General features: G+C 41.1%; 2 protein-coding genes across 4 annotated transcripts; both read left to right on the top strand.

Annotated features, from left to right (window-relative positions):
- Positions 1-1,792: 1,792 nt before the first annotated feature.
- On the top strand, positions 1,793-6,728 carry LOC119436356 (uncharacterized). Of its 2 annotated transcripts, none has more exons than XM_049659311.1 (5): positions 1,793-1,976; positions 2,438-2,526; positions 3,536-3,631; positions 4,125-4,204; positions 6,632-6,728. In XM_049659311.1, the coding sequence occupies exons 1-5, from the start codon at positions 1,905-1,907 to the stop codon at positions 6,649-6,651; spliced, it is 357 nt and encodes a 118-aa protein (XP_049515268.1). In that variant the 5' UTR covers positions 1,793-1,904; the 3' UTR covers positions 6,652-6,728. The 2 variants fall into 2 exon arrangements, with proteins under 2 accessions (XP_049515268.1, XP_049515271.1); XM_049659314.1 differs by having other exon boundaries at positions 1,815-1,887.
- A 1,449-nt stretch (positions 6,729-8,177) lies between these two features.
- LOC119451088 (cell surface glycoprotein 1) lies at positions 8,178-10,374 on the top strand. 2 transcript variants are annotated; one of them, XM_049659286.1, is made up of 3 exons: positions 8,178-8,464; positions 9,358-9,479; positions 9,570-10,374. In XM_049659286.1, exons 1-3 carry the CDS (start codon positions 8,223-8,225, stop codon positions 10,298-10,300), a joined length of 1,095 nt encoding a protein of 364 aa, XP_049515243.1. In that variant the 5' UTR covers positions 8,178-8,222; the 3' UTR covers positions 10,301-10,374. The 2 variants fall into 2 exon arrangements, with proteins under 2 accessions (XP_049515243.1, XP_037570404.1); XM_037714476.2 differs by having other exon boundaries at positions 9,358-10,374.
- Positions 10,375-19,924: the final 9,550 nt, after the last annotated feature.

A 19,924-nucleotide genomic window follows, 5' to 3' on the forward strand; every position in this document is an offset into this window, starting at 1 on the left:
TGACCACGGTTAAATACGGAAGGATGGTTAAATACAAGAGGATTGTACAAAAGGATGGATAGACAATGTTGTTACAGGCAAGGGTTGTCCTTGTATAGTTTTGCCGAGTGCTCTGCTTAATTCATTATGGCATACCCGTAACACTGTCATACAAAGTCAATGACCTCCAGAAATTGAAGAAACTAGCATTAGACTTTACTTCACTGCCTCTTAGGTACTCGGGGAATTTGCATCCTGTTCAAGTTGCTGCAGGTGATGGCCAGCCGATTTCATGCTTTAGCATGTACAGGGCAATCTCACAAAAGGCAACTTGTGTGACTGACAAATTTAGCAAGACAAGCACAATCGAAAAGCAACAACCAGCCTTTGTAAAGTCATACTAGTGTTGGTGCAGATCCTGAGCAAAGGTGGGTAAGTTCTTGCTTGTTGTTGCAGCCCTACAGTAGGTTCATATGCAGCTGTCTGCAGAGCTTCAAAAGCTTACTATGGACATGGCAGGAGTTTGTCAAAGTCAAATGTTACAAAATGTTCCTTCTTGTTGCACACGTGACAGTCGAGCAAGGTCAGCTTATACACCTTCCTATCCACAGGACATACATTCCAAATAAACGGCTGAGAAGTTATGATTTCACTGCTCAGCTCAAATATAACGCTCTAGTTCAACAGGGCACTTACACATGAATTGAATTAATATGCGTTTTTAAAAGTGATAACCCCGAAAACGTCTGCGAGCACAGAGGGCACTTGTACGGCACGTGGTGCGACGTTGCATGCTTCTGAAGTTGAACCGCTGTAGTGAAAGTCTTGGAGCACCGAGAACACGTCTTTGCTTGCCTGCTTTTTCTTCCAGTTGCAGCGTCCTCGTGGAATGCACTGTATTCTTGGCATGACTGAGCCGATTCCACGCGGTTTACGCCTGCGTTGGGGGGAATTGAGGTGCCGAAGCGTCTGCTGCAGACGTTCGACGGCGAAACGTGTCTTCTTTTCGACGATGATGCTTGGCAAGTGCTGCCTGCGTCGTCTTGCTCTGAGTGATCATCGGAATCTACGAGGTGGCGTTTCAACGCCTCCGCGTACCTAAGTTTGCGGCACTGAAAATCTTCGACGCACGTTGAAAGACGCGTTGATCGTCTCTTAGTTGTTGGTGGATAACAATTTTCGCTCATAACTTAGATACAACAGGAACAACGTCACCACGGTCTTCGTACCGTTGGACGACCGCAGTTTCAACCACGTTGAAATTCGCTCATAAACTGCGACACTGCAGTAACGTGTTGCATTGCTCACAGATCAGGCTGTTGTCTGTCCACTAGAGAAGCTACTTTGGCGCACGGTAGAGTAGTATCAGTCGTTCGCTTCGACGCAACACTGGTAACACCACAGAATAATAGTAACACCACAGAACACTATGTAGCCTACCCCGGAGTTCCCGCGAAGTGATTCATCGCTCGCGTATTTCAACTGACGTCACACAAATTCAAACTGGCCCATGCGGGCCCGTGAGTCGACGTCATGATAAATTTGTTTGGCATCAAGAATCTACAAGATCGAAACGTGAACTGAGATACAGACAATATCATTTTCTAGTGTCTATTTGCTCTATTCTAGGGTTTCTTCCTCGCCTACGATTCACTCTCTCCATAGAATGCGCTCTCTCCCTCTTTGCCCCCCGAGAAACTCTATGCCTGTTTTTTTTTTTTTTGTTTTGTTTTTTTTTTCCCTCTCAGAAGCATGGCCTACCAAGCACCAGGGGAGAAACTGGCGCCTGTCACGCAATTCCCGTTTACGGTGCAACGAGCTTCTAAGCGGGCGTTTCAAGCAACGTCTGAAACATTCGTTTTCGCACAATCGCTGTAGCAGTGGCCGAAGACGACTCCAGCGTCTCAGGTGCTTCATTTCCAGCCATGGATAACGCCATTTCTCTTTACATGTCGAAAGGACTGCGACATAGTCCTTTTCTCGCGATGAGGTTCGCGGTAAATGAACGAACGCTTCCAATCGTAGAATGTTGGTTCTGACTGGCGTTGCAGAAGTCCCGGGGCACCTTTATCGTCGCGCACGCTATCCCAAACGCCCCATGTCTGAAAAGCCTGACTGACGTCGCTCTATTATGTAAGTCGAGCTACCACTGTAAGCAATAGTCTCCTCTGCCTGGCCGCCCGCATGTACTAATTAAGTAGCTACTGGTGGCTCTATTGTGTTTAGTATACACATTGGAAGTTGGAAACAGCTATCGCAAGACAGGGATAATTAGAGATCCCAGGGAGAGGCCTTCGTCCTATAATAACCGTTTCCCGGTATTATAGACCCTGGAGTCTGGCGAAATACTTATGCAACACCAGTCAGAGCCTTGCCGATTGTTGCTGTTGTGACCTCAAAACATGAAACACAGAATCAGCACTCGTCTCGAATTCGAAATCAACTGTCTTTTCAACAGGTCGTCGGTGTGGACAGAGAAATGCGAGAGACACTGTGCGATCAACTCGTCAAGTTGTCAGAATGGCCCGAATTTCGCCCGTGCACATCGCAAGTATCGTTCGTGTTGTTCCGCTTCACGGTGCTAGGGTGAACGGCGCGCTGATCAGGACAGACGTAAAAAGACGGTGACAACCTAATAAAGCAATGTGGAACTAAATATAAAAGAGCTGTGTGGCGCAAGGGCCTTCTGTGGCCCTTGCGCCATTAAACCACACTAATCATCATCATCAAGAGCGGTGGATGATTGTGAAAGTCAAATAACAGCTTCCCGTTAGATCTGATGGGATGTGCATTGGGTTCACGTTAAAGACCCCCAGGTGGTCGCAATTCATCCGGAGCCCCTCACTAAAGCATGCCTCATAATCAGGTAGTGGTTTTGGCATATTAAAGCCCACTTTTTTTTTTTTTTTTTTTTTTTTTTTTTTTTTTTTTTTTTTTACGTAGTGTCGTAGCTGAGCCAATTGGAAGTGCAGCTCTGGCATCTATTTGTGCAGAAATATTGTGTTCCTTGATCAATAATCTGCTCCCAGCAGTTGCTGGAATTTAGGTGTAGTTCTCTTAAATGGCAGCGAATCTTGCACATTGTTGATTCAGCTGTTGCATGATGAGTTTAACTGCGTGTAACTGTGTTGCATATCAAGTGTGGAGGTCGCCAGCGAAGGCGACCTCAGCCACATTTATTTGGAATGATCAGCGGCATACCCCTTGTTCTTGGCCATCGACTAGCTCGTGTTCTACCTCCTTCTGTTAGGTTGCCACCAATAGTAGTGCCACTACAAGGGCAATGTACATAACACGAGTATTACAACAGGCAGTACCCAAGCTTGAATCCACTTCAAAGGCAGTGTTATGTGCAGATTGGTGGAATTAGAAGAATTGCACAGGAAGTGAGGGAACTTGTAAAAACAGGCTTCGAGTGACCTTGTAGTGGAAGCTTAATGGATTGAGATCCAGGAGATGCATTCTACAACTGTGTAGCAAATGCCAGACGTACAGTCAACGAATCGCAGGCTGCGCAGTTTTTAATTGCTTTCCCATGTGGTCTTTCGATTTGCAGCAACTCCTTCGAGTCAGTGGAAGCGCTTGGAGAAGTTCCAAGCATCCAGAACAATCTGCTTTGCGTAGTCATCCTAGACATCACTTCTCTAATGAGGTTTGTGTCCGCATTCTAGTCTTCTTACTTGACACTCTCACACATATGATTGGCAGTAGTTCGATTCCTGGCCATTTGTTATGCCAATTATTTATTTTGTTTATCTTCAAAGCTGCAAGGCTAATCGGGCATTGTAGTAGGGGCAAGTATGTAGCTAGCAACAATCAGTTATGATAGCAAAAAAAAAAAAAAAAAACTTACCTACATTCCTATGGTAATTTATGCTCTTCACTTGTGATGTGCATGTAATTTCGATTAGCTATTCGTTTATTATGTACATCCTGAGATTGAGCACCTACATTTTTTTTTTTGTGCGCTACCTCTCTGTCAGTAAACAAGGGGCCCGCGTCTCTATTCTTTTTCTGTTATTTGAACCTCCCGCGTCACGTAAAGTGGTACTTGATGCAAATAAAGTTTGAAATCTGACATCTGAGTTCGCTATGTTGATGTTCAACTGGAACCATGTGCATTCCTTGCATATTGTTACATGTAGCTGCACAAGCGTGAACAGTTGGCTAGAGAGCCTACGGAACCAGCAGTGTACCAGCAGAGTGTGCGTCATTGTCCACAATGGTGCGTACACGATTTACTATTCTCATAAGCAGTATTACCTTTATTTTTTTCCCCCAATTATTCTCCTAAGGCAACATATAAAATCACCTAAAATGTGCTTAACATTTTTCTTTAAATCTGCTAAAAGTGTACTGTGAAAGTTTTCAATGATACACTATATAAGATCACTTAAGGCAGACGAGAAATTTATTGTGGTGCACATATAAACTAATTAGTGATTTGATGCTGCAATCGTTATAACCATTTGGGTTCATAATTAGTACATGATGAACATGAAAGCAACCAATATGGAGAAAATGCATAAAGTGGAGGATGAGCACTAGTAATTTATGTCTGTGTTTACCTTCTGTTATGTGTGTATATTTCTGCTCTGTTTCTGTATTATCACTTTCTGTTCTGTTTATCTGTTCCTTTTCTGTTAATGCTGTTTTCCCATCTCTGTGTTTATTTGTTTCTGTTCCCCACCTATCTTTTATTGTGTGTGTTATAACTGTTTCTGTGTATATCTATTTCTGCATTTATACGTTTCTTAACTGGTTGTTTTCGTCTTTGTGTTGTTTTCGCCTTGGAAGACGGAGCTGAGCTGGGCCCGAATTATTGGGTAAAATAAACAAGCTCTAGTTGGAGGCAACGTCTATCCTCCAAAATACCTCCTTGTAGTTCAGGTGCTACATTTTCCTCCAGCATTGCACTGCTGAGCTCGAGCTGTTCAATCCCGATTGTGGTGGCCACATTTCGACGGGGGTGGAGTGCAAGAACACTGGTGGACTCGGATGTAGCTGCACGTTGACAAACTCTCATAATCGTACTATAGTTTTGTAACGCAAAACTCCAGAATTTAATTAAAATTTATTTTGTTCCTTTTTCCGACATAACATATATGTAGGTATACGTAATTTTGTTTTCTCATTTTATTCAGCACTGCCAGTGATAAGTTCCTTCAGCTCTCAGTGTGTTCATGGCTGCGAGTCTTGACACGCAACTATCTACCTTATGCAGCCTCCGTAGTTTCTTCGGATACCCATGCAGAGAATGCCTAAATATTTCTCCAGCACTTGCAACAGTCGTAACATGCCAATAATAATGAGAAAGAAAATCCCAAGTGCAGGCGCATTTTTCTAACCCGATACATTGCTGTTATCACTGGGCTGGATGTACTGTTTGATATGTTATAAACAGTGTCACACACGGTAGAAGTGATCCCAGTATGGCAGAAATGGGCAGCTTGGAGGTAATGGGACCCAGAAATAAACTTACCTGTACATCTTGCATCTTGTAACCAGTACGACTAGCTGCAGTGAAATAGACAGGTACGCTGACTATTTCAGCATGCTTAAGTTGTTCAAAGTCATTTTGGAAAAGAGAAATTAGAAAGGGTTACCAAAGCTGCACTATGACGGCATCATTAAAAGCAGAAGCTGTTTCTTTGCCTGACTTCACTAAGGTTACCGTAACAGTGTATCATAAGAGCAAGTCATCGCAAACGACAAGTGCGGGAACAGCTACACCTGTTAAGGGAGTACTGAATCATATTTCCAACGTTGTAAAAGCTCGATCTGCCACATGTTCCTAGAACATGAAAGAGATAACACTTATAGTAGGTTTAAATATTGGGAGACACTTACAATAGTATTTTATTAATTTGATAGTACTGAGCTGGTCTTTAGAGCCTGGTTTCAAACAACCTCTACAAATAATAATAATAATTCAGTGAATGCCAAAACCATGATCTGATTGTGAGGGACTCGGAATAATTTTGACAACCTGGGGTTCTTTAACATCTCCAAAGAGGAACGGCTGCTGTATGCTTTACAAATACGCTAAATAAATGGTAGCCAAAAAACAGTCCAAAGTTGTGGAAAAAGCAAAAAAAAAAAAGAAAAGAAAGCTACTGAAGGATTTGTGTCGTAAACTCATGTTAAAGGGCCCCTTGCAAGAAAAACATCGCTGGTCATAGCGTTAAAGATAGAAATGCTGCATGACTAGACTGCGAGAAACACTATACGACAGACTGCAAGCAGATCTCGCAGGTTGTCGTGTGGGATTTCGGTGCAAAACTTAAAACAAAACTTGCATTCTCAGTTTTGTTTCTGCATTCCTTTGAAAACATTTGCTGTCTTTACACTCGTAATAATTTTCCATACTACTTAGTTTAGCAGATTGAGAACAGCAACAAGTAAGGCTTTCACAATTGGCTGTGAAATAATTGGTTAGCTTCAAATACCTGAGAATGCCAAATAGTACCTTTTCAAATATGAATAGTTAATGTGTAATATTCTATTCGTACTTGTAAGCTTGAATGTTCACTTACCCCTAGTTTAAAGACTTTGCAAACACAGAAAATGACAGGTTGATAATGCAAATATCTTATTATCCAGTTACATATCGCCCCCTAATTGTCATTACCAAATATTTTGTTCATTTCAGGTTTCGCTATTGTGGACTGAGCTCCTTGAACCTGTCGTCCTGCCATCATGAAGTGCAAGACTCTCTTAATGCATTAATAAAGCAGTTCACAAGATGTTGCTTGCCATTTATTATTATTATTATTATTATTATTATTATTATTATTATTATTATTATTATTATTATTATTATTATTATTATTATTTCTTACGTATGCATTTTGCACCTTGTTGTATGTACACTTTTCCTTTGAAGATTGATATTTTTTATTCATTGTGGTTTATTCTTTTCTTTTTTTTACTGATATTACCCTGCTGTACTTTTTTTTTTTTTTCTTGTTCTATGTATGCGTGCGCCAGCACTTAGACCTCATGCATGGTTGTTCCTGGGCACAATAAATGATTGATTGATTATACAGTGGAATATCTTGGAAAAAAAATGCTCCATGCAGAAACAAATGTTCACTATACCAAGCTTATTTCACTAGCTACTTTCCCATTTGTATTGCTAGTAATCTTGTCTAAACACAATTTGTTAGTTTCATTTTAAAGTAGAACAATTTTGCACTGTATTTCAGTTATAATTAGACATTATATTGTCTCTGAAATAACTGCCCTCTGCGCCGGCGGCAAATTGACAGCTTGGTGAAGCCATCCCAGCAACATGGCTCTTCCCGTATGTTTAAGTAGTACGCTGCCCGGAGATGAAAAAGTTTACGGGCATTCAAAAACCAAAAAGAAGTAATCTTTCGGCGTCTTCCAACAACGTTCCACACGCGAAATCTCCAAACAGCTAGGCGCTCGGCTGGTTGTTCATCAGCGGTTAAATTTAGGGTGCACTGGTACACTGCTCAGTTTATTTAATTCCAGGCAGCTACACCCGCCGTGAACAGGTGAAATATCGAAAAATCGGGAGCAGCGGTTGTGAAAATGCGTTGCACGCGAACCGACCGCAGCAGCAGTTAACGAATGTTTGTTTGCTGCCGTGTGGTCCACAAAAAAGGCGGCTGGTCTTGCAAGCTGATTATTTTGTTGAAAGAAAAAGAAAAAAAAAATTGTACTGACATGTTTTTATTCACTCCACCAAGTTGAAATTCCTCGCACCAGTAATGGCTAGAATTTACTGCGCGTAATTAATCTACACCATGAGCTAGCTACACAGTAACACAGACGTTGCAGTCTTGTCATGCAAGTAATTTCCACCTTTTTATGAAAACCAACGGAAGAGGTTACAGTGGCTGAATCATATGAATAGCGTTGCATTTCATAGGCAATCCTAAACAAAATCTCTACAAGGTAAAAAAAAAAAAAAAAAAAAAAAAAAAAAAACGAAAAAAAAAGAAACCCGGCAAAATAATGCAAGCCGGGCTTGCATTGTATTTCGTCGAAATGGGGCGTTTGTAAAGCTGTCTGTGCGCTCAGTTTGTCTGGAACTATTAATTTGTCTGTGAACAATTTCCCCTCGATTGTCTTGAAGTGCCTGAGGAGAGCGCGCAATTTTGAATCACTACTATCTTGTCGCTAGAGTGTACTAGAATATTACCATTATCTAGTACACTCTACTTGTCGCCGTGTGGTTCTGCGCATGCGCTTCAAAACGAAACTACTGAAACATGGCGGAGAGTGGATCCGTTATCAGAGTGAAGTTAGATTTGCGGAGCGCGCATCCGCGTCGCGGCCCGCACGATTTGGTGTGGAGCATCGTCGACAAAGCGGTGACGACGACGATCAGCCAGTTCGAAAAGTTGATACGCACCAAATACGCCGTTCCCAGCGAAAGCGAGCTCTACCTCGACGACGCGTTGCTGCCTCCCGACGAGCCTATACAGATCTTGAGTGACAAGGACACCGTGAGGTAAAAAAAAACTGTCGAAACAGTCCGTTCACACAGTTGCTAATCGATACATCATCTGGTTGGTGAACCGCACTGAAAACCGCAAAGTATTTTTAGTGATGTATGCGATGATCCAGTTGCCTTCCGAGTTGTGTTTGAGTTAACTCGTAGTGCATGTTTTAGCATTGGCTGTAGTTGCGCGCTTTTTCTGCAGAGTGCATTAAATGAATAATAATAATAATAAAAAAAAACAAGCACCTGTCAGCATGAGCGTGGTTAACCCTCTACCTGTTTGAACAAACATAAATACTGAAGAAAAAAACTGTAGAGCAACCATTTATTACTTTTACGCGCGCCGATGGTTGAATCTCGACGATCGTTTCTGCCTGAAAGCAAACGGCGCTTTCTTTATTTTTTATTTTTTTCGTTCACGCACCCAGGTTTCGCTGTGAAAATACGGAATGACTTCATCCCGTTAACTTGATCGACAGTCGCGTTTGAAATGCGTACACTGCATGCTTATAGACCGCACGAAAAGCGTTTTTATTTCATCACTTCTGCTTCCTTGAAATTTCGTTGTACCTTATTATTTTTTTTACAATATTGCGCACTAAAATTAATATCTTGGTCTCTACTTTACAGCCTCCTTCATAGTGTATGTAAGGGAGGCTATGTTAATGCATATGAGCGGGTAAAAACCCAAACAATCACGGAGCCAGTGACGTAGCCAGGGGGAGGGGGCACACACCCGGCACTTGCTCCCCTCCCCAGAAATTTGTTAGTATGCAGCCTGCCCAGTGCGCCCCCCCCCCCCCTCTCCCTCCTGGTTACGCCACTGGTACTAGCAGGCGTGTTGTGTTTGTTTCAAGTTATCGCTTGTTGAACTTTTGTCATGTTTTTATTCTTTTTATCAGAATTGTCACAGCTGCCCAACAGCCATCAAACTCCGATTCCCATGCTGACGATGATCCAGAATCGTCACTAACAATAGATAAACCCATCAAGACAGAAGTGAAGCGGGAACGCCCAGAAATAGGTGAACCCATTAACGAGGAGGTGAAGCGAGAAAGCCCAGAAATAAATGAACCCATCAAGACGGAAGTGAAGCGAGAACGCCCAAAAATAGGTGAACCCATTAAAACAGAGGTGAAGCAAGAACCACCAGAGAGCCACGACACACCTGTAGTTGAAGCTGATGAGGTGTCGGGCTCAGCTGGGCCTGGCCACTCCAATTCCTTTGAGTCAACAACTAAGCAGGATGTGACACCATGTTTTGCAGTTTCCCAAGTGAAAAGTACACCCATATTCTACATCGTGTCAACTAGTACAACCCCGCAGAATCAGAGCCCGGCAAGCACGCCAGGATGGCCCGTGTTCACGCCAGATCCAGGACTGCGGAGCCCCGCCATGAAAAAGCGCAGGCGACGACGCAAGAAGAAGCCGGCTGAAGAATGCGTGCAAGTCGCCGAGTCACCGAGCTCGCCACAAGTGCCTCTGGTCTGCATCCCCTCGCATCTTGCTCAAGCAGTCTTGCCAACTGGAAAGCAGCGTTGGTTTGACGGTGACACGCCAGGCAGAGCCAAAGTGGCAGCTCTGCAGCAGAATACACTACCCACACCTGCTAAACAACCGCCTTGCATTGTTTATTTGACTGCACCAACCAAGAGCACAGAGAAAGAATGTCAGCTCCCACTCAAGAATGGCCAGGATTCACAGGCACCTGCTGCGGCTAGCTGCCATAGTGCAGTCCATGCCCCTCCAGAAGTTGTCACAGCGGAAGCCAAAAAAGTATCGGCTATTGTTAAGCCTCGATTTACCGAAGACGATTGGGCCCAAGATTCCCAAGATCTTTTTTAGTTAAATCGAGAACGTTGTCAAATTGAAAACAACTAAAACACACGTGCAAACGATATACTTATTCAAAAAATAAAGTTCATGTCATTTTTGCTTGTGTTTGCACTTATTGTAGATGGGGCAAAGCACATCTTCAGTTCCTTCACGGCAGTGGCAAACCTTAACAGGTTATTCATATCTGTCACCTGAACTGAAACCTGGCATAGCCACATTTTACCTACGGAAATACCTGAAGCAAACGTTTGTTATTTTTTTTTGTTGAAATACTCAAAATACACTGAGAATAAGAATATCCGATGAAAACAATTTATATTTTGCGGAAACCTTTTCAGCAGTTGCCTGTAGGCAACACCAGGCGGAACACCAAGTGAGCTTCGCCCCGAGACACCTATGGCTTAGTGCGGCGCTCCTACAAACAGTTCTCGTCGAAATTGAAACAGGGGGGGGGGGACATTGCATTGGGACTACATTAACTGCAGTATGATTGCAGACTTGCGTCTTGGATCGGTATTTTTGCTCTGACTGCGCTTCAAAAGGGAGCTGGTAACATGTGAAGCTTCATCCTCTGTTCCTGCTCTAATCAAACAAATTACACTTGCTGCCTTTCATTCGGTGTTGGCCAAAGCCGAAAACTCCTTACTCGAAAACTCCCTACTCAAAATCAAGCCTCGGCAAGAGAACAAAAATAATTTTTGCTACCCGTAAGCAACACTTGTCTGTAAAGAGTTAAAATTAAACCAGGCAAAAAGTGCAGTTCACTTCATTGCGTCAAGGTTTTCAACGCGTTAGGCTCTATGGACATGTCGGAGAATTGATGCTTCATTGTATAGAAAACTTTGTAAAATCGGGTATCGTTAAGTAGATAATTGACCATATCAGTCGTCTGATTTAATGTTTTGAATGATTAACCCTTAACTGCTGATGGTGAGGCAACTCATCACCACAACAATCGTCCTCTCGTGCCTATGACGAGATAACTTGTGAACTTTTGCGATTTTTGCACATGCGAATATGTGCAATTTCTTGCAATTTTTGCAAATAAATAATACGCAATGACTAACAATATTATTTTCAATAAGACCAGTAAAGATACAATAGGCGTTCCTGGTACCATTTTTTAAAGACAAAAATTGGCACAAGATTTGCAGGTTTAAAAAAATTTCAAAAATTTAAAAATGTTTTCGAAATTTGTCATGGTAGTTAAGTGGTTAACATAGCAGACATGCAAAGTATGGAAGAAAGACAGTACAGAAGAGACGCCATCAAGAACGAGAGAGACACCATAGTGTTGTGGCTTCACTCTTTCCATCTGTTTTCTTTTATAGAGATAGTGTTAAGGGCCCTGTGTTGCAGAAAATCCAGTGTCGGTGCCGGTGTCGTTGCCCATGAGCTAAAATTTCCGTATATGTGTAGGTATGTGTATATGCCATGCCTTGCTATATTGCATGCGGTATATGCAAATTATATTGCCAAACCATTTTGCACTAAAGTTGCTTATACCTTGTCTTACCTTCGCAAAGTTATTCCTCAGAATTTTGAGAATGACAGCCCACAGACAAATGTCATGAAACAAAACACCGACAGCGCATGCCTTTTATGGTAAATCTTCTCAGACTGAAATACTAAAAGTGTGAAACAATAGCAGAAGATCGGCCCACACAAGAGGCCGCGTTTCTCCCAGAAAGCTCCCCTTCGTCCATAGCATTCGCCGCCATCATTTTCAGGTAAACATGCGGTTACATAGCTGCAGTTGCTGGGAAGCGTGAGAAGCAGTTGGGGATCTTTCAATGCTGTCGCATTACACTCTTTTAACCCTTTTTTTTCTGTCCTGGGTTGCGTCTTAACACTACAGAATACTGATTGTGTGTTCCTTTTTATGCAGACACATCCTGTACAACCCAACTCTCCCAAACATGCAGTTTAGTAAATTGCATACCATTTTGGGATTAGGTGCTCATGTTTCGAAATACAGTGGAATCTCATAGATACAATCTTAACGGGAACCAGGAAATAAAACGTATCGTCCGAAAATCGTATTATCCGAAATGCATTGCTCCCATGAGACATTGGCTGGGAAAAGAACAAAAAACGTATTATCCCGAAAAACATATTATGCAGAATCGTATCAACGAGATTCCGCTGTAGATGAAACAAAACTAAATGTGCGACTTTTCACAGCTCCTTTTGTAGCTGTGATAAATTAAAAATTGACATACCTTCGGCCTGTGTTTTAAAACTGTGCATAACAGCTGCATTGATGCCCTATGGGGAACCAGCGATAGCCAGGAGCCGCCATGGCAATTTGAATGTGCAACTAAAGTATGCTGACGCCGTCCAGTTGGGAAGCCATGAAAATGACGGAACATTATCGATGATAACAAACGCATGCTTGAATGTATGTGTGCTAACGCTCGATGCGTGCTGCCAAGCTGTCAATGGCTGTGCACGTTAAGAGGAGCGCCTGCACTCCCGTGTTTTAGCACGTTGGTGTCATGTCGGGCCAGACGCTGGACACACATGCCTTGCCATGAGCGGTTAGTTTGCTAATGTTAAATCACAACAATTCCTCTTGAAAACTGCTTCCTCTGCGAGCTATGCTGTATGTTATGTTGCTGCTGTTGGCATGCGAAGTTTCAGTGCTGGTTGCTCGTAGTGCTTCTCACGGTTTCTTACACTCGTCCTTAGCTTCACCAACTTTCCAACACTCGGCACATTCATATGAAATACTATATTGTCTGCATGCCTCCGTGTTTTACAAGGATTTAAAAACAGCTATAGATCCTTTTATTGCCTCAATAACGCGGTTCACTAAATTCTCCTTGCAAATTTTTTTATTAATTTTTTTTTTTGTGGCTAAACTGGAACATACTTCTGGTAAAGTCGTTGAGACCAGAGAAGGATCTTCGCTACAATGGTACTTCGTCATTTTCCCACTGGTACAGCTAGGAATGTGATCCTCCTTTAACCCTTTCAAGCGCCAGTTAATTGTGTTGATTGAAAGCTAACTTTCACCGCATTTCTTGCATCTTCAAAATCAAAAAAAGCGTACAGCTGTAGAATAGCTCATAATTTTACATTGTTTAGGGGAGTTTTGTTAGGTTTCCAAAATGTGGACTCCATGTGAAAACTCACTACTGGAACATCAGATTTGAGAACATCAACTATTTCATGTCTAGCAAGCTTGAAAAACACCTATCCAGCCACTTGCAAATCATGCTTGGTGCAAAGCACTGCGACAAGCAATGAAAGAAGTAATACTACTGACACTGAGAAAAAACACCGTACAGTCTACCTTCCCACCCATTTTACTGAAACATTTTGCACCTCTTATTCAAACTTGCAGCACATTTTCAATCAGAAGTGTTTCAAGATGTATGCGACACATTTGAAATATCATTGCTTTCACGAATGCTTTTGGGCTGTTGATGCACTATCTTGGCATACACAATTGTGCGCACAGCGCCTGAAAGGGTTGAAAAAACGTCATCAGTGCATAGTTTCCCGCAAAGTCAAGGCAATGCAGTGAAAACACTGCATACTCCACAATGCGGAATAGAGTAAGGTCCTGAACTTCAAAATTTTTTTTCTCGCCTAAAAAAATAGGTAAGATTAAACTTACTGAAACAAATTATGTCCTTCTATGAAATAGCCCTTCATATTTTTAGGTGGATCCCATCAATGTGGAATTCACAGCTGAAAACGTGACACAAATGTAATTCACGCAACTGTGGGAAAAATTTTCTTACTCATTTTGCGGTTGTTGCACATTGAATCGTTTTATTAAAATATTTGAACATAATACTGCCAAGATACTTAACAAATCAAATGTGGATGAACTTATTAGAAATGTCAAGAATGCCCCATATTATCAATTTTGCCTGCATTATAAATACATATAAAAAATAAAGTTGGGGCATACAAAAGAGAATGCATGATTAAGCACAATCCTTCCAAGTTACTGAAACAAATTTCACGCTTTCTTCAAATTAAGCTTTATTTATTTATTTATTTTTTTGACAATCCTTTCTTGTACCATGTTTTGCTTCTAATGGTAGAATTCAAATGGTGCTCTGGCAAGCAGAAAAAATTTTGCACAATATATTTTGGGAATGCCTTTGCTTAGACACTAGAAAAAAAAGAAAAAAAGATGGGAGAGGTTTTAGTTAGCTGCTTGTGCATTTGGTGCGATCCTAAAGGACAGAACACCGATACGTATGCATTAGCTTTATTAAGCATTCCCTTTGCCCACTTAGGCAAATGAGCTATCTTGACGAAGTAAATTATTTCAATTCATTCATTAGATATGCGCACATGCAAGTCCTGCTTTCCTATGTCTATTTTGAAAGTGCAACCATTGCTTGTTGCTTAACAGATTAAAGGGCTCACAAAGTGGCACAGCTTGGTACCACTTTCTCTACTGATGCCCCCCATTTACTGAAACACACATAAATGGATAAATAAATAAATAAAAAGATAAATGAAAACGCCCTTTGGGCGGCAGACGTTTTCGACTGCTGCGTGCTGGAAGTTTCCCCAAAATGCAACAAATTCAGTTTCCAAGAAACACATCAGCAAGATTTAAGTTCAAATGCTATTTATTGGCGACATGTTGATGAACATATTACAACTTTTCTGAATCAGCAAATAATTAAAATATATTACTTATGCTAGTTAGTGATATTAGTCGGGATAATTAGTGTTCTGCTGGCAACATGGAATCTTTGTTGCTGTCATCATTTGAAGATGCTACGTAATCAATACCAAATTCCCATGAATTGGGGTCCATAAGAACTCCTAGAATTTCCTTGATTGTTAACAAAACACGTGGGCTTTTTGTGTTAGTCTGCTGGGTCGAAAAACAATTGACGCGAGCAACAGTGACAGACAAAAAACTAAGGTTTGTCACATCATCTGTCATATAAAAATAAAACCTGCCATAATATTACAGTTTAACCAACTGCTGTGAACATCCGTCGGCAAGCAGTCTACGGATGTTCCATGTTCATGAATTATCTTGGGCAGAATGTGAGGGAGACGCAGCTTTACTCAAGCACAGCCAGAAGTGTGCATCGGCACCAGCACTAAAGGGTCAATGGAAAGACTCGCAAATTCAAATTAAATTATAGGGTCTCACGTGCCAACACCACAATCTGATTATGAGGCCCGTCGTAGTGGGAGACTCCGATTATTTCGACCACCTGGGGTTCTTTAACGTGCACCCAATACACAGTACACGGGCGTTTTTGTATTTCGCCCCCATCTAAATGCAGCTGCCGTGGCCGGGATTCCATCCTGCAACCTCGAGCTTAATTAAGAAACCTAGCCTTCCAGTTTTGATGAAATCTAAAAACGTAAAAAAATATAAAAAGTTCTGTGTAGTAATAATATCAGTAAGAAACTACACTACATATAAGGCTCGCAGCACAACAAATGCTACTAGCCTATCGTCTTTCTGGCTCTTTTGAACGTGCCACGAAACGAGGGTTTTATTGTAGCGAGCGTTCGCAATCTGAAAGAAACACCGTATCCGAATTGCGCACATTGCGCTACCTCCTACTCCAGAATTAATCTTTGACAAACAAGCAGTTTGCTTTCCACTTCGAAGGGTCGAGCGGCTGCAGTACGCTCCTCAAGTACTGTGTTATCATGTTCCCATGAAGTCCAGAGGCTATTTCACCCCATTGCAGAACTTGTGCGACGAAGGGCTGCCATTTTCCCTGGAGGTGCAAAGAAAAATAAGGCGAAAGATAGTGATGGAGACTGGCTGAAATGACAGAAACAAGGGTTGATCACTGATTATGATGGAAGTGGTGTAAAAAGAAGCTCTTAGAGAAAGAGTAAAGAGACAGAAGCGTTGATCCCCGATTATCTTGATGGTAAAAAAAAAAAAAAAAAAGCTTTTAGAGAGTGGCAGACGCAACACGAAGATGAGTTGATCACTGATTATCTTGAAGGTGGTCAAAAAGAAAACATATGTTAAAATTGGCAGAAATGAGGCCGTTCAGCTCTAGGCGTATCCACCAGCCTACTTGTACAACCTCTCCGGCTGCCTCAAAAGCAGTCTTTATAACGAAGTTGCACCGGACACAAAAATACCGTCGTCATATCTGATACTTGTATAACCATACGTTCGTTACTGGCTGATATCAATGTGAAACATATATTTACTTCAATATATCCTATAATTTGTTATATCCGAACGCATCGTATTGAGGTTCAAGTATATAGTCATGCCTTGATAGAATAAATACGGATATATAATGGACTATTAGATACAATTAAGCAGCTTTTTTATTCCCTCCCTGATATCACCTTACAATGAATATATCCTTAAGAAGCCACCTTTGTGTAAAATGTGACTTCATTATAGCAGGGTTATAACAGTGGAAGTTGGTTGAATGTTGTTCAGCACTCGCAACAGTCGCAATGCGCTAACAGCAGTGACTAAAAATTCTAGTGCAAGCAGCATTTCTTGCCCAATCTTGCTGCTATCGCAAAGGCGGGCGACTCAAAGATAACGGCCAACAAAAGTGTGTTTGACCGAAGCGAACATGCGCATGCATTTTATAAATAATGCGAACATATTGCAAAAAATTATAACACCCTCTAGGGCTTATCTTGTTCCCCAACAACAATCGTCATCTGTGATGCTTGCGCTTACTTCCTTGAACACTCTGCGCTCGCTACTCTCCTGTCAATAGCGCTGTGCCACATTGATAACCCACATGCCGTTCAATGCCTTGAAAGAATTGGGCATGCGGCATTAAAGAGCGAAAAAGCACGCTAAATAGATCACAGGATTATTTTTCGGGATAGATCAGCCCCAGAGGGTGCAAACTTACTAAACTAGGCAGGTACACTATGACATACACACAGACTGTTTAATGCCAACTGGACAAAACATGGTATTGCCAAAGCATAATCTGAATGCCACAACGACCAGTGGTAGCTGCCTCCTTGCCTGGCTATTGTTAAACCTGTAATGTCCAAGGTACTGTATACAGACTACGCTGTGCATACTTCAAGGTTCTCATTTACAAACAGAAAACTTAATGCATAGGCTATAGCAGTATTTTTTATATGCTGGAGTGAGTTTTTATTTGTGAATAGTTAAGCAAATCAATTAATAATGAATTACTATGCTAATTAAGTTACAACTCGAATACTGTAACTTTTTTTTCCCCCACTATTATAGTCTTCATGGCGAGAAATAAAGGTGATTAAATTGTTCTAATTTTACTTGATGTGGAAGTGGGTTTGGGTAGCATAGAGTTTAGGTTAAAACAACAAACATAATTATAAAGACAAGTCATAGTAATGGGTTGTTAAAGTATGTTTAAAAAGCTTATGCAAAAGGAGAAGCTGGTGCTGTTAGAGGCCAACTGCAATTAAATTTTGGACTCCATAAAAAGCATAGTTTCAGAATGCATATATATATATATATATATATATATATATATAGAGAGAGAGAGAGAGAGAGAGAGAGTAGCTTCCCTGGAAGAACTTAAATTCTTTATGAATGGCTGCTTCGTGGAAAGTTAGCAAAATTAGTCATTTTTGATATGGAATGTTAAAAATAATACAAAAGGAAAGAATTCTGAAAAACCTGCTGCCATTAACACTCACCAGATATGACACAGAACACGGAACATTGGGAACTAATGTGGCACCCAAGCATGGCCTCTGGGATCATGTGATTCCAGAAGTGTGCCGAAGATTTTGTAGGCCCATGTTATATAGGATCTGCTTCACATATGCTTACCTCCAGGTGCCTGCTTTATCTACTAAGGGGATTTTCAAGGGCTGTTATAAAGAAAATTAAACTACCAGCCCAGCATATTTGCTTTCATTGCTTTGACAGTACATACTACTAATTAGTATAATTCCAATGTAGTCAAAGTGAAATTTCACTGCACTTGGCGCTTAAAGAGACGTTATTGAGAAAAATAATGCGAGCTGTGTTAAGAAGTAAAATAGCCACCTGCAATAACAAAAAAAAGAGATACCTTTATTATAAGAAGAGGCTCGGTGAGCAAGAAACGATGCAAAAAACAAAAGGTGTCATGGCTTTTACGGTGCCTGCGTGAGCCTGGTTAACTTTTTACTGGTGAAGATGGACTACACTGTATTCTAAAGGAGCGAAAAACTGAACTTGGCAAGTGTCAAGAACTTTTGACTAAGCCACAACAGCCAAAATTCACAAGAAGTTTTGGAATCTACGACATCCCACTGTCATGTCAGCACAGACGTTTCGCTCGAAACTTAAAAACTTTTCACCTTCATTTTCTCTTGTAGTAATCAACCTCCTAGCGTGACATTAATGAAATTAGAGTTTTGAAAGAACCCGTCTAGTGTATTTCTATAACGTCTCTTTAAACAGTGGCAGCGAAGCTGTGCTCCAGAGGTATGTTACATTTTCAGATTTTTTTTAACAGATCACTCGGCTCTTTGCACAGATGTGATCACAAGGCAAGTTAACAATGTTACTCTACGTGCTGTCGCACCTGGTCAAGTCCATGAAACAGGAGCAAAATGGATGGCTTTTGTGTTCGCAGATTTTGAATGTAATCTGCAGGGTAGGCGTACTCAGCAACCTTGTGGGCTGTAAAGAATCGGGAAAAGCTTTAGACAGGGTCATTTTTTTTCAACACTTGCAGTGTTGCCATACCAGTGGATTTTGTGCCGGATCTATCAGGTCCTATGCTTGTCAAAAACATGCTTTTTACAGACAGCTAATTATGTTTTAGCAGACTTCAAATGCAGTTAATCTCAGTGGCTTTCTGATGGAGCCACAAAAACATTTAGTGGATTGTAATGTACATTTATAATGTTTGAAACTGAATCTTTTGAACAAGAAATTACACCTCTGATTTTTGGTGCCAGTTGTTGATACTTTAGATGTCGAATGCCAAAATCTCCTTGTAGTACTCGTCTGGCACATTTTTATTTACTAATACATAGATTCTCACTTGAAAGGTATTCAACAACCATTATACTGCCAACATTTACAAATGCACTGTAAAACACAAAGACGAAAACAACCAGTTAAGAAACGTATAAATGCAGAAATAGATATACACAGAAACAGTTATAACACACAATAAAAGATAGGTGGGGAACAGAAACAAATAAACACAGAGATGGGAAAACAGCATTAACAGAAAAGGAACAGATAAACAGAACAGAAAGTGATAATACAGAAACAGAGCAGAAATATACACACATAACAGAAGGTAAACACAGACATAAATTACTAGTGCTCATCCTCCACTTTATGCATTTTCTCCATATTGGTTGCTTTCATGTTCATCATGTACTAATTAGTACATGATGAACCCAAATGTTTATAACGATTGCAGCATCAAATCACTAATTAGTTTATATGTGCACCACAATAAATTTCTCGTCTGCCTTAAGGGGAGAGGAGGGTCAAAAAACGGCGATTTTCATTAAAAAAACTGGTTTTGTGTTTTTAGTTGTTTCAGCAACATTGATCTCTCCTATTTCACATATGAAGAAATCAGAGCCAGAAATGATCGGGAAAAGTATAATAAACTCGATTAAAGCCCTCGAGGTGGCAAGAAAAGGCACAGATAAGACACATTTCTAAGCGCGCGATGCGTCAAA

This window comes from Dermacentor silvarum, chromosome 1, assembly GCF_013339745.2.
Source record: "Dermacentor silvarum isolate Dsil-2018 chromosome 1, BIME_Dsil_1.4, whole genome shotgun sequence".
Classification (NCBI taxonomy): Eukaryota; Metazoa; Arthropoda; class Arachnida; order Ixodida; family Ixodidae; genus Dermacentor; species Dermacentor silvarum.